The 14291-nt window shown below is 42.5% G+C and overlaps 1 protein-coding gene across 1 annotated transcript; it reads right to left on the minus strand.

The window, feature by feature from the left end:
* Positions 1-8140: 8140 nt before the first annotated feature.
* LOC148281754 (uncharacterized) lies at positions 8141-13381 on the minus strand. Its single transcript, XM_088226169.1, has 3 exons — positions 12785-13381; positions 9401-12268; positions 8141-9145 (listed from the first exon to the last, which is right to left on the minus strand). Exons 1-3 carry the CDS (start codon positions 13379-13381, stop codon positions 8141-8143), a joined length of 4470 nt encoding a protein of 1489 aa, XP_088082295.1.
* Positions 13382-14291: the final 910 nt, after the last annotated feature.

Raw genomic sequence — 14291 nt, forward strand, 5'->3', positions numbered from 1 at the left:
TTTGAATTTTTTACATATTTTCCTCATTATAAACAATCATAAATAATACAAATAATGTGACTTCACCTTTGAAGAACAGTTAAATCAAAAATGGCAGATTTTAATATAATAATGAATATATCAATAAGAAAATTTAATTGATTCATTTAATTTAACTACTATGCAACCTTAATTTGATTTTTAAATTGCTATTATACGATAATTTTCCGAAAATTTGAGCTTGCTGTTTACCATATTGACGTGCCTTATATTTTATTTCATAGATTATTACAATTTTTCTGATTTAATTTAATATTTTTGGTGCCGGGTAGTCGAAATCAAGTGAGGGTTATCACTAAAGCCCTAACAGGGCACTGCAGATTGAACAAACACCTTACTAGAATGAACTTTTCTGAAACTTCTCGATGTAGATTTTGCAGTAGAGATTAAGAAACGGCTATACACATTCTTTGTGAATGTGATGATCTGCATCATAAAAGGAGCCTCATCTTCGTGAAATCACTGTTTAAACTCAATGATGTTAAAGAGCTTGCCCCCTACCTAATAGTCCGATACTTTGCGGATCGGAGCTTGGAGGGGGAGATTTAGAAAAATGATAACTCTTGCCTTCCACAAAGTAGTTAGGCTTTTTAAAGACCTGGGCTTGGAGGGCGAGAACTATTCAAGGGGATCCATCACAATAGATCTTTACAGGTTGTAGTGACGTCAGGAGCTTTCATAGCACTGGTCCCCACCACTAAGAATAAGAGTAATAATAATGGCTTGTAATGTCTGTGTTAATTAATTACTCGACTTTTGGTCCAACGGAGTTGGGACTTGATGTCTCAAAAAATGAGTAAAAAACTTTTCTTGTAAGTAAATAAATAATAATATTTAAAAATGAGTTTTGGTTTGTTGTATGGAAGCATTTACATTTCTAATCTGCTTACTTATTTCAACATATATAAAAACAAAAGATAATCCAAAACTCCGCGATATTTACGATGAATCAGGAATGTTGTTGGTATATCAATTCTGTAAAATTGTGATATGAGCGAAATATTGTGTGTTACACAGTATATAAAGTGGCCGCTTGAACCAGCCAACGATACAACGGAAGCTCTGTAAATGCCTCGACTTTTTATTTATTTATTAAATCCAATATAAAATACAAATACATAATTTACAAAAAAAATGTTTATACAATAGATACATTCAATATAATTATATTTTTATTTATGGATGAAGCCACTCCACTGGCCCACAGGCACTTTCCGAAGTGCCAGTGTATTATTTATTTTATCCATAATTGTACATAATTTCACAACAATTAATGTGTAAAAATTCAAAAGAAATAAAAAAAGATTTTTAAACATACCTTCATCAATAAAACGAGAAAGGACTTTCAAGAAACTAAAATTATATTCTGATATTTGAAACATATTCCTCAGCTTCCTGTCTAGTCTTTTTAGCAATCCATTTATGGACTCGAGCTTTGAAAATATTACTTTTTATTTTGTTTACCAATATGTCCTTGCTTAATAAGCTGTGTAGCGCTCAGGAGCCAGAAAAGTATACTGCATTTGTCCGTAATTTGTTTTTTTCTTTGGGAGCAGAAGCAGTGTTTTTTTTCTTTGCCTAGTGTCGTAAATTTGTTGTCCTTTGTTATGTCTGTTAGGACTTTTTATTCTTCGAGAGTGTTTTCCTTTTCTGTTACAATAAATTTTAACCTTAATAACACCCTGAGGGTTGAAATCAAACCTTGTCTACAAACGTCTGGACGCACTGAAAATATTGTAAATCTCGATGTTTTTACGGGTACGTGTAAAATTGTTCAGAAGATATTCCAAATGTTTGTATTTCCAGTCTAGCTAGATCAGAAAGTAATCAGAGGCATATATTATGTAACAAGGGTTTTGTATTATTATCGGACTATTCCAAGTGTCAATAATTGAACCCAGCGGTGATTTATAGAGCATTTAGCTGGAGGTTAACTTAAAGGGAGCGACATACTTAAGAAATTAAATGGAAAATAAAGCTGATATATGGCTTTTCTGGGAAAACTCGGCCTAAAAAATATTTTTTCCAGCACTTGAGCATCAAAGGCACTTATGTTTTCATGAAAAATTGAATTATAATGCTCTTGAACTAAGAATTAAAATGTTTAAGTGCGTGAACAAGATCTTTTTTGGTATTTTTTTTTTGCTTCGAGTTTAACGTACATGATGAAAAATAAGAAAAAAATACATACTAATCAAAAAATTATATAACGATTCTATTTGGATGAAAATACAAATTTCAAAAACAGAATTTCAATATCAATATATTACAACAGAAATGAAGAGCATTATAGAGAAGCAAATATTCGCAGACATAGACTGGATTTCACTCCTTATGGAGTTACTATTTTATTTTTATTTTTTTTATTTATTAAGGAAAAACAACAGCTGTTATATAAGAATACAAAATATAAAAAAATAATACATTCATCCAACTAAAGTTTTTCACAAATATTATGAGAGAACATGTTACACACTTAAGAGAAAAATAATATATTATAAAAGGTTTAAGTTTGTAAGTGAAAATTCTTGATGGAAGTTCATTGTAATTTATTATATAAATAAAACACGAGTGATACTTCTGAGACCAGTCTGAGACCAGAACTGAGACCAGTCTCGAAGATGTCGCGAAAGCGATGAAACCGGTCACTGGATATTCCAAATTTGTGGATTAAAGTATCACTCGTGTTTTATTTATATAATATATTATAAATGGCATGAGAAAAAAAAAGCTCTTAAGAAGGTTAAGGGATGAGGAAATAGAGTGGAGGAGTGGAGGAGAGGGATTTTCATAATATAGTTGACCAATTCAAAATGTTGATATTATAATAAAATAAACATAATGAAAGGAACATAAACTTATTACACAGTGACAAATGTTTTTTTTTTACAGTATTTCAAAAAGTTTTTTTTTGAAGTCACAAATTTTTTTATTAAAAATATCTGAATGGGGACAAAGTAAATTAAATTTGGAGCAGCTTCGATAAATAAACGAGTTTTGAACATAATATTTTTTTGGCTATAAGTTATTTAAAAAAATAACTTGCCGTGTTGTTTTTACGGGACAATTGATTGAAATACGCTCCAAGAGATATGGACTATCGATAAAATTGTTAAAAATTTTGAAGAGGAAAGACAGATCAGAAATGCTTCTATGTTTAGTAAGGGAAGTTATACTATGAAAGGAAAAAGAGTCTTCATACGAGTCAAAATATGTAAGCGATCCAGAAGTTTAAGGAATCTATTCTGTATTTTATCTAGTTGTGATATATAAATTGTATAGTGAGGATTCCAAACAACAGATGCAAACTAAAGATGGCTGCGAACGTATGCATTATTTAAGATTTTGAGGGATGCGGTTGTTTTGAATGGTTGAGTGGTGCGTATAACAAAGCCCAGATTTCTGTAAGCCTTATTTATAGACGCCTGAATATGGGAATCAAATAAGAGTTTTTCATCCATAATCACACCTAAATCTCTCAGCTCGTTTTTCCGGACAAGATAATTACCGTTAATTTCATAATTGAAAATAATTTTATTTATGTTTCCAGTGAACGAAATAACGAAACATATATCAATGTTTAAGAATAGCTGGTTATGGTAACAGTAATCCGTTAGTTTATTTAGGTCGTTTTGTAATTCCCAACAATTATTTTCTAACTTAACTTTTAAAAATAATTTAGTAGCGTCAGCTAACGTGAGAAAATTAGAATGTTTAATAAATTTGCCAATGTCATTTATGTAAATTAAAAATAATAAAGGTTCTAAGTGGGATCCTTGAGGAACACCAGATGGAATGTAGATACTATTTGAGTTAAACCCTAACACAGCTACTGTTTGACTTCTATTTTTGAAATATGATATTTATTTATTTATTTATTTATTAACGGACATTGTCCATGTATACAATTTATAAGGTTTAAATATTACAATAAAAGAGTAGTTTAAAACATTTAAAGAAAAAAGAAAGAAGCATTGACAAACATAAGGGACATCGAGACAAGATCTGGACTATTTATTTAGTGCTCGTTTAAATCGTTGTAAACTTAAACCAAAAAAGTCCAGATCCTGTCTTGAGTTAACAATACGACAAAGGCGGGTCATTGGAGAATTTAGGCCATAGTTTGTTCTATGCTGATCGATGAACAGTACTTCATTGTTTCTCAATCTACGAGTCGGAATATTGAATTTTACTTGTCCCAGTAATGATAGAACATCGATTATACCATTTAGTATGCCGAACATATATATGGAGTCAATATTAGTTCTACGTTTTTGTAGACTAGAAATATTTAACATTGACTCTATTTCAGCATAAGAATAATTATCTCTCTCTAGTCCAAGCATCCACGCTATTTTTCGAAGCAAGCGATGTTGGACTGATTCAATGTGATTTATGCGATTGACATAGAATGGAGACCAGACCACTGAGGCATATTCAAGAAGAGGGCGAACAGTTGAGCAATAAAGAGTTTTGATTGTACGGACATTAGTAAAATCAGAGGATATTCTGTTAATGAAGCCAAGTAATTTCAGTGATTTATTTACTGTATTATCTATATGCTCGTTGTATGTCAGTTTATAGTCCAAAACAACTTCTAAATCTCTGATGGACTTGACTACATCAATTTTGGAGTTTTCTAATAGGTACTCGAAGGAAATTGGTTGTTTTGTTCTATGAAATGACATTATTTTGCATTTTTTAATATTTAGTTCTAATTTATTGACTTTACACCATCGGTTAAAAGAGTTAATGTCTGATTGAAGAAGAAAGTAGTCTTGTAAAGTTTGAATTATTTTGAGAATTTTGTTGTCGTCCGCGAAGAGCCAAAAACGAGAGTAAGAGAATGATTTAGCAACATCATTAATAAACAAATTGAAAAGCAGGGGTGCCAAATGAGCACCCTGAGGTACACCCGATGTTACATCAATACTGGTTGATAAATAGTTATTTATCCGAACATTTTGTGTCCTACTGGTTAGATACGATTTAATAAATGATAGTAATGGATCTCTTATTCCCAAGGCATGTAATTTATACATGAGAATTTTATGATCTACTTTGTCAAATGCCTTAGAAAAATCTGTATAAAGAACATCAATCTGCTGACCATTTTCGAGTGCTTTGACAATAGCCTGGGTATAATCTACCAGGTTAGAGGTGGTTGATCTGGCAGATCTAAATCCATGCTGTTCATCGATCAGTATATTCTTAAACATGGGCGTGATTTTGCTAGCAATTATAGCTTCAAACATTTTAGGGATACAAGATAATGTTGAAATAGGCCTATAATTGCTAACATTAGATTTATCGCCTGATTTAAAAATAGGCCTTATATAACTTATCTTCCATAAGGATGGAAACTCACCAGATGACAGAGAGAGATTAAACATGAATGAAATTGGTTTAGAGAGAGTGTAGCTACATTTTTTTAATAATAAATCTGGAATACCATCAGGCCCAGTGGTCTTTTTACTAGTTAATTTGTTCATAAAACGTAAAACATCATTATTAGAAATTGTGCAACTGTTTAAATCTATAGTATTTGAATATTGTAAAGGGATAGCGCAGCATGAGGAATTATTATTTGCAAAAATGGATGAAAAATGAGTTGCGAAAAGATTTGCAATGTCGGCACCATTAGTTGCTCGTCCGTCATTGAGGAATATAATTGACGGTATATGGTGATCGCTACGCTTATCCGAAACAAATCTCCAAAACTTTTTCGGGTCATCGTTTATCATCTGCTCAGTATTGCTAATAAAGACACTGTAACAGATTCTTGTCTCTGCTTTTACCATTTCTCTCAATTGGGAAAATATTTGGTAATTTATTAGGTTGCCAGTTGATTTATATAATTTGTGATTTCTTTTTTTTTCAAATATTAAGTTTTTTAAATACGGACTGAACCTTTTTGGAAACTTTGGTGGGATAAAGTTAGCTTTGGGGATGAACATATTTATTGCTTCATTTAAACATTGGTTAAAGTTAATTACAGCCTTATTAATATCAGTATAAGAAAAAATAGTGCTCCAGTCATAGGACAAGAAATATAAGTTTAACCCATCATAATCACCTTTATCAAACTTGTAATGCGCATTATCGTTAGGCTTAAGTGAGTCAATATTAAAGGCATGCGTAACATTTAAATCAAGTGGTGGGTGATACTTGTCGAGCCATCTGTACAAATCACCTTGTATTCCCATTTCCTATATCTTGCAAAGTAATATATTATGGTTGATTTTGTCAAACGCCTTAGCGAAGTCGGTATAAATAGTGTCTACTTGGTAACCTTCTCGCATGGCAGATATTATAAAGTGATTAAACTCAAGCAAATTCCATTAAATTGATTTCATTTTTAAAAAACCATGTTGATTTTGAATGATGTCCTTTCTAATTACAGAAGTAATTTTTTCAGTAACAGTTTTTTCCATAACATTCCCAAATAATGAGAGTTTGGAAATTGGTCTGTAATTCATAATGTTTGATCGATCACCACTTTCATGAATAGGTGTCATAAGTGCTGATTTCCAGACAGATGGGATTTGACCTTCAATTAAGGACTTGGTATATAATCAAAAAAGTGGTATAGAGAAATCTGCAGAGCATGTTTTTATTAACAGGGGGTAAATTTTATCTGAACCGGGACTTTTGCAAATGTCAATATTGTTGAGATATTTAAGAAAAGTAGGTTGGTCAAAGCTTATAGTGTTTATTGAAAAATTAATGTTCCCGTTTGAGCTGGTGGTGGGTAATGAGTTATCAGAGGGATCGAATATATAAACAGAATTAAAATAATCATTGAAAATATTGCAAATAGACATGCCGTCACTAACAAAAACACCTCCACAGTGCATTATTCTAGGTAAAGTTTTGTTATTGGGTCTTTTAAAATTTGAAAATGACTGAAAATGATTGGTCTTCAGCGAAGTCTCTATATTTTCTACGTATTAGTCGAAACAAATTTTATTTGCAGACTTTTGAAAAAGTTCAATAATCTGTAGCGCAGTTATATTTCTTCCATTTTTTGTGGAATTTAGATTTTTCTTTGATGATTTTAATTAGTGCTTTGCTTTACCATGGTGGGTGTTTATTTTCGCCAAAAAATATTTTCTTAGGTACGTGTAACTCAATTAGGTTAAAGAGGATATTATAAAATTTGTTTGTCGAGTCGTTGACATTCAGACCCCTAAATTCTAAATCCTAATCAATCTGAGAAATACCAGTTTTAATGTAACAGACGCGGCGGATCACTGCTTCGTCCGTAGCAATCGCGCCCGTCACAAGAACTGTATTTCTATAGGTGCTGGTGTCAAACGCAGAGTGGCCGGGCGTAGGCGGGCCTCGGCCGACGAACGATAAGCTCCGGGGGAGGTATCGTTGCCTAGAGATCCCTTGCGGGGTTGCTAGCGAGTAGCGCTGGCGGCCGCAATCCTGAGTCAGGCAACCGGGTTGTAAGGCCGGTATCTCTCCGTCGGTGGGAACGGCGGGTGTGTTCCGGGGAAGTATCCAAGGGTCCAAATTATCCGGGGTCCAAAATCCAATCCAAAGAGTATCCGAGTTCCAAGTCCAGGGGGGTAGCGGTGTTCGAATCCAGGTGGCGATGAGGTCCGGTTTGAAGCGAGGTAGGGAGGTGAAGTGGAGAGTAAGAAGCCTTAGTAGTGTGGTGAGATGACTGACTTTATTTTTCCCCGGCGGGGCTATATATACAACATTTTGCCGTGCGGCGGTGGGCTAGGCCAATAGCGGGCGGTGCTAGGTTGACCAATCACGCGGCGAGAGAGATAGCGAGCACATTTGCCGGCTCTATCGGTCTCTCTCGCGCCACGTATAAGGTCCCCACCCTCCCGCTACCGGCCGCAGTTCCCCGCCGACCGCGCGGCGATCAACACGTATACAGAACAACATAAAAACACATTATGGGCATACAAATATTTTCATGAATTCTAATCTATATGTGGGCTTCAGTATGGCGATCACCACCCCCGAAAGTGACAAATACTAGTCTTTATTGAGGAGGTGGTAGATCGCTTACACATACTGAAGCCTCCTATGCTACATTAAAGCCCCAGGAAGGGCCGCCAAGTTGGTGCATGTACTTTTACGTCGGCAACACTCCCCCCTGCCGAGGAGGCATCTCTGCGCCGACGTCGTCCTTGATTTGCAACACGGCGAGCTTGACGGCGGGTCGTGTGTAGGTTCCGGTGGCTGTCTGGACCCGGGCGCTCCTGACTTGTCCATCCTTCCCTGGTGTGACTGCTATGACGCGTCCCCGCGGCCATTCATTCCGCGGGAGGGCGGCGTCCGTTATTATGACCAGGTCATCGACCATGATCGGCGTGGCGGCCTGTTGCCACTTCCGTCGCTGTGCCAACGTCGGGAGATATTCCCTCATCCATCTTTTCCAAAATGCGTCGGCTAGTTTCTGCGCCACCCGCCATTGTTTTCTGAGGCACAGTTCGGGCGGCGCGTCTCTGTAATCGGCCAGATGCGGCTGGGCCCCGCTCGACCCGATGAGAAAGTGCATCGGAGTCAGCGGAGCGTCGTCTCGGCTATCAAGCGAGACGTGGGTTAGGGGCCGAGTGTTTACTGTGTACTCGGCCTCCGCTATCGCTGTCATTAGCGTTTCCTCTCGGGGGGCTTGTTCCTTTAGAATCACCATAAGCGCCCCCTTTATCGACCGGACGAGCCGTTCCCAGGCTCCCCCCATGTGTGGCGCCGATGGCGGGTTGAACACCCATTTGATCCCTCTCCTTGTCGCCTCGTTCTGTAGTTCGGGATCGTGAGCTAGTTCCTTCATGGCGGCCGCCATCTCTTTGTCTGCGCCTCTGAAGTTCGTCCCGTTGTCCGAGTAGAGCGTTGTCGGATGTCCTCTGCGGGCCGCCATCCTTCTGAGGGCCTGCACCGTCGAGTCAGTGCTCAATGACGGTGTAATTTCAATATGCACGGCCCTCGTAACCATGCACGTAAACAGGGCCCCGTATCGTTTCTCCCGGCGTCTTCCGATAGTTACGTATACGGGCCCGAACATGTCCACCCCACAGTGGGTAAAAGGCCTTACGTGATGATCGAGTCGGCCGGCAGGCAGCTGTCCCATGAGCGGAGGCTGCGGGCGGGCCTTCTGTATTCGACAGTAGCGGCACTCGTATATAATTTTCCTTATATTTGTCCGTAATCGTGTTATAAAGAACTGTTGTCTGAGTTCGCTGAGTGTCCGCTCTGTACTTGCGTGTTGCCGCGACTCGTGATAATGCCTTATCAATAGACGCGTATAGGCGTGCGCTCCGTCCAGTATGACGGGCGCCTTTAGTTGCTCGCTCACCGCGGGGGCTTCCATAATTCGCGTCCCCATTCTGAGGACGCTATCTTTATCGAGGTAGGGAGTGAGACCCAGCAGGCGGCTGTTCCGCGGGAGGCACTCCCCCCGTCTAATTGCGGCTATCTCGGCGTGGTAACTGTCTGTCTGGCTTATAAGTATCCACGCCCTCTCTGATGCCTTGAGTTCCGGGGCGATGAGTGTCGCGCATCCTGTATTCTTTTTCCTGCAGTGGTTTATGAAGCGCAACACCCACGCTGTAGTCCTGATCAGTCTCCGCCAGGAGGAAAATCTTCTTTCGTCCGGGAGGGCTGTCATCACGATGGCACTGTTCGCACACTTTATTTCACTGCTCGTATCCGGGGTCGCCGTTATTATCTTGAGCGGCGGCCATTCACTTTTATTTTTCTTTATGAAACTCGGCCCACTGAACCACATGCCGGCCGGGGAGATGTCTGGTATCTCGCCGTCCCGCGTCCCGAGATCAGCGGGGTTCTTCTTTCCTGGTACCCACCGCCACTCTTGAGCGTTCGTTAGCTCATCTATTTCCCCTAGGCGGTGGGCTACAAATGGCGTGAAGATACGCGAATCACTCTGGACCCAGCACAGCACCGTAGTAGAATCTGTCCAGTAGTAGGTTTCGCGTATATTACTTCCGCATTCTTTCTTAATTGTGGCCGCCAGTCGCGCGGCCATGAGCGCGGCTTGTAATTCCAGGCGTGGAATTGATAGCGCTCGTAGCGGGCTAACTCGGCACTTGCTAGCCATGAACGTCGCATTCCTTCCGGCGGCGTTCTCCTCCACGATGTAGGCTACGGCGCAGCTCGCTTGCTCCGAGGCATCGGAAAATACGTGCAGCTCTACTGGCTGGCCCTTGGCGCTCGATACGCGCCGCGGTATAGCGCACTCGGTATTGCGTAATATGTCCACCCAAGTGCGCCATTTCTCTGCGTGTTCTTCATTCACTTGTTCGTCCCACTCTATGTGGGAGCGCCACACATCTTGTAGCAGTATTCGCGGGCGTATTGTCAAACACCCTACGAAACCGAGTGGATCGAAAATGCTCATAACTTCACTTAGCATCTGCCGTTTTGTAGGCCTCTCTGTTGGAACCTCCCGTGACACTTTAAATTTAAATTGAAACTTGTCTGTCACCGGGTCCCATTTGATGCCGAGGACCCTCTCTGTTACGGAGGTTCCGCTAATTATTTCGCGTGCGCTTTTCCCTCTCAGATTTGAAGGAATCGCTTCCATTACGGAGGGATCATTACTCGCCCAATTCGCGAGGATGAATCCGCCCCGCCGTAGTAGTTCGCTGACATCGTGGCGCAGTTGTATCGCCTCTGCTGCACTGTCTACGGCATCCATATAGTCGTCCATGTAGAATTTATTTCGCACAGCATCCCTGGCGGCGGCCATCTCTTGCCCGTGATCTTCTGCGACTTGATTTCTCACGTACTGTGCGCTGCTCGGTGAACACGCCGCGCCGAACGTCATCGACGTCATAATCATTTCCCGAATTTCTTCTTCGGGACTATTGCGCCAGAGGAACAGCTGCGCCCTCTGGTCTTCTTTTCTTATTTTAATTTGGAGAAACATCTCCCTTATATCTGCTGCCAGCGCGATCTTTCCCTCGCGAAATCGCATTATATTTCCCATAAGCGATGAGAGAAGGTCCGGGCCGTTGGCCAACATGTCGTTCAATGACTTCCCGTTGCAGCGGCTGGCGGCGTCAAATACTATCCGTATTTTATCTGGTTTATTTACGTTCGTTACTGCGAAATGCGGCAAAAACCAAAGCCCACTCGCAGTGTCTTGTCTTTCAGCCAGCGTCAGTTCCCGGGCATACCCCTTGTCTAGATATTCTTTAATCTTTAACTTGTAAGCCGCGGCGAATTCACTGTTTTTACTGAACTTTTTCTCTATGCTTAAAAATCGATTCAGCGCTGTACGGCGATTATCCGGTAAACATATTCGATTGTCTTTCCACAGTAGCCCTGTCTCGTACCGTCCTTGCGGTAGGAAACGTGTCGTGGCTCTCATGGTTTCTGTGGCTCTCGCCTCCTGACGCGATATCTTGGCTGTCGAACTTATACCTAACGCGTCGACGGCGTAATTCTGTTTAACTAGATTTTCTAGTCTCTGTTCTGTACTAAGCGCCATTAGTATGCTGGCGTTAGTCTGGCGTGTCCGCCCACCGTGTATCACCTTTCCTAAGGCTGTCACTGAGGCGATGTATTCCCCGCATCTCCGTGCCTCTCTCGTCACTATGAGAGAGGCGTTATCTTGGCCGATGAGTAACTGCGGGCACACTTGTCGCATCCTGCCTTCCCCTTCAATCACGGGCTGTAGCGGCAGACTCAGCTTCTGTATTGTGTTTGCGCGGAGAGTGAATAAATCTTCCGTAACTCCGCGCACTTTAATTGTGACTTTTCTTGATGCACTATCTGTCACGCACATTCCGCCGGCACCGTGGATTTTTAATCCTCGAGTCTCTCCCGGCGCGCCGATGTCGTTTGCTATTTTCGCGTCAATCAATGTCACGGTTGATCCCTCATCTAGTAACGCGTATGCGTTCACTCGTCCTCGCGGACCACTTAACATGACGGGAATCACTTTTAGGAGGACCGGTTCCTCCCGAGCGTAGGTGCTCGTCACTATATTATTCGTCCGCGAACTGTGGCCGTAATCGTAGTTTCTTTCATTTGAACTCGCGGCGCGGGTTTCGTTCGCGGTCGGTCTGTTTCCCCCGGCGCCCGCCGCTGCAGGCGTGTCGCGGCGGGCATTATTATCTGGCGCTCGTATATCGGCGCTAGACCGAGCTTCACTGATATCGGCACTATTTCTGTCGTGTAATGTCTTGTGATGTGTTCGGCGACATCCATCGAGGCCGCACTTTTTTACATTTCTACACTTTATTGCCCGATGAGTGTTCGATAAACACGAAAAACACAAATTCTTTCGCTTCACTATGTCCCATCTTTCCGAAATACTACACTCTATGTATTCCTGGCACGTTTGTAGTAAATGTCCTCGTCCGCACAAAACACATGACGCTACACTTTTCCCGTTTCCCTCTGTTGAAATCACTGTATGCACTTGTTCTCGCTTCTGTGGCTTCTCGCGTTGTTTTCCGCTGTACACTTGCGGCTCTATTCCGCCGCCTATCATCGAAGATTCCGTTAAATCTTCCAAAAAGAGCGCGAAATCCTTCGCGGAGGGCCTCACCCGGTTTCCTCTTCTGCTGTACCACCAGAGAGACTTCATGCACAGCGGTAACTTGCTCACTAGTTCGCTTAGTAGTTGTGGCGTAGACATGTAATCGCCACCGAAGCCTTCTAAGGTCGCTATCGCGTTCCGAACTGCGCTAGACAGATCTACTAATGCTTGCGTAGATCCGTCGTTCTGTATGCAGCGGAGCCTTCTCACTTTTTCCAACAAGGAAGACGCTACAATGTCCGGCTGGCCGTAGTGTAGCTCCAACGTCTTCATTATCACCCTCACTTGGCTTGGATCCACTAGTAATGACGACACAGATTCTCTTGCCCGTCCTTTCAACGCACGCTGTAGACGCAGGAGGTTTTCTGGATCCGAAAGGCAGCACATCTCCGTCGACTGAGTGTACTGCGATTTGAAAGTAGCCCATTCCTGCGGCTCTCCGGCGAAGGCGGGTAGGTCCTTGGCAGTAGATTGGCGCGCTATCATGGCGCCGACTCTGCTAACGTCCTCTGGGGCTGAAGTCGGGCTTCTTCCTTGCGAAGCCTCTAGTAGAATCGCCATTTTTGACAGCACCGTCATGATGCCGTCCATCTCCGTAGCACGCGGCGCGGGCTCGGGATTCGTTTCCAAGGGCACGCGTCGGTCTTGATCGTGTAGTGAAGCACGGAGCGTTCGAACCTGCGTCCTCAGCCGCTGGACTGTATCTTCGGATGTGTCCGACTCGGCTGAGTCCTGATCTGTAGCAGGGTCTTCTCTTGGTTCCGTGCCTCCTCGACCCGAGCGGAGTGAAGGGGTTCTCGAAGTCATCTCTAGGCGCTCTGCGATGAATATCCGGTTCTTCTCGAAGGACCAACTTGTAACAGACGCGGCGGATCACTGCTTCGTCCGTAGCAATCGCGCCCGTCACAAGAACTGTATTTCTATAGGTGCTGGTGTCAAACGCAGAGTGGCCGGGCGTAGGCGGGCCTCGGCCGACGAACGATAAGCTCCGGGGGAGGTATCGTTGCCTAGAGATCCCTTGCGGGGTTGCTAGCGAGTAGCGCTGGCGGCCGCAATCCTGAGTCAGGCAACCGGGTTGTAAGGCCGGTATCTCTCCGTCGGTGGGAACGGCGGGTGTGTTCCGGGGAAGTATCCAAGGGTCCAAATTATCCGGGGTCCAAAATCCAATCCAAAGAGTATCCGAGTTCCAAGTCCAGGGGGGTAGCGGTGTTCGAATCCAGGTGGCGATGAGGTCCGGTTTGAAGCGAGGTAGGGAGGTGAAGTGGAGAGTAAGAAGCCTTAGTAGTGTGGTGAGATGACTGACTTTATTTTTCCCCGGCGGGGCTATATATACAACATTTTGCCGTGCGGCGGTGGGCTAGGCCAATAGCGGGCGGTGCTAGGTTGACCAATCACGCGGCGAGAGAGATAGCGAGCACATTTGCCGGCTCTATCGGTCTCTCTCGCGCCACGTATAAGGTCCCCACCCTCCCGCTACCGGCCGCAGTTCCCCGCCGACCGCGCGGCGATCAACACGTATACAGAACAACATAAAAACACATTATGGGCATACAAATATTTTCATGAATTCTAATCTATATGTGGGCTTCAGTATGGCGATCACCACCCCCGAAAGTGACAAATACTAGTCTTTATTGAGGAGGTGGTAGATCGCTTACACATACTGAAGCCTCCTATGCTACATTAAAGCCCCAGGAAGGGCCGCCAAGTTGGTGCA

This window comes from Micrasema longulum, unplaced genomic scaffold (genome assembly GCF_059751315.1).
Source record: "Micrasema longulum isolate JH-2025_06_02 unplaced genomic scaffold, ASM5975131v1 h1tg000414l, whole genome shotgun sequence".
NCBI classification, from domain to species: Eukaryota; Metazoa; Arthropoda; class Insecta; order Trichoptera; family Brachycentridae; genus Micrasema; species Micrasema longulum.

Excerpts from the sequence above, each read along its gene's own strand:
- LOC148281754 (XM_088226169.1), bottom strand. The coding sequence starts at position 13,381 with ATGACTTCGAGAACCCCTTCACTCCGCTCGGGTCGAGGAGGCACGGAA. Across the intron at positions 12,269-12,784 it reads CGTCTTCCTTGTTGGAAAAA|TGTAGAAATGTAAAAAAGTG; the intron begins GTGAGAAGGCTC and ends CGGGCAATAAAG. Across the intron at positions 9,146-9,400 it reads CCTACCTCGATAAAGATAGC|CCTCCGCTCATGGGACAGCT; the intron begins GTCCTCAGAATG and ends GCCCGCCCGCAG.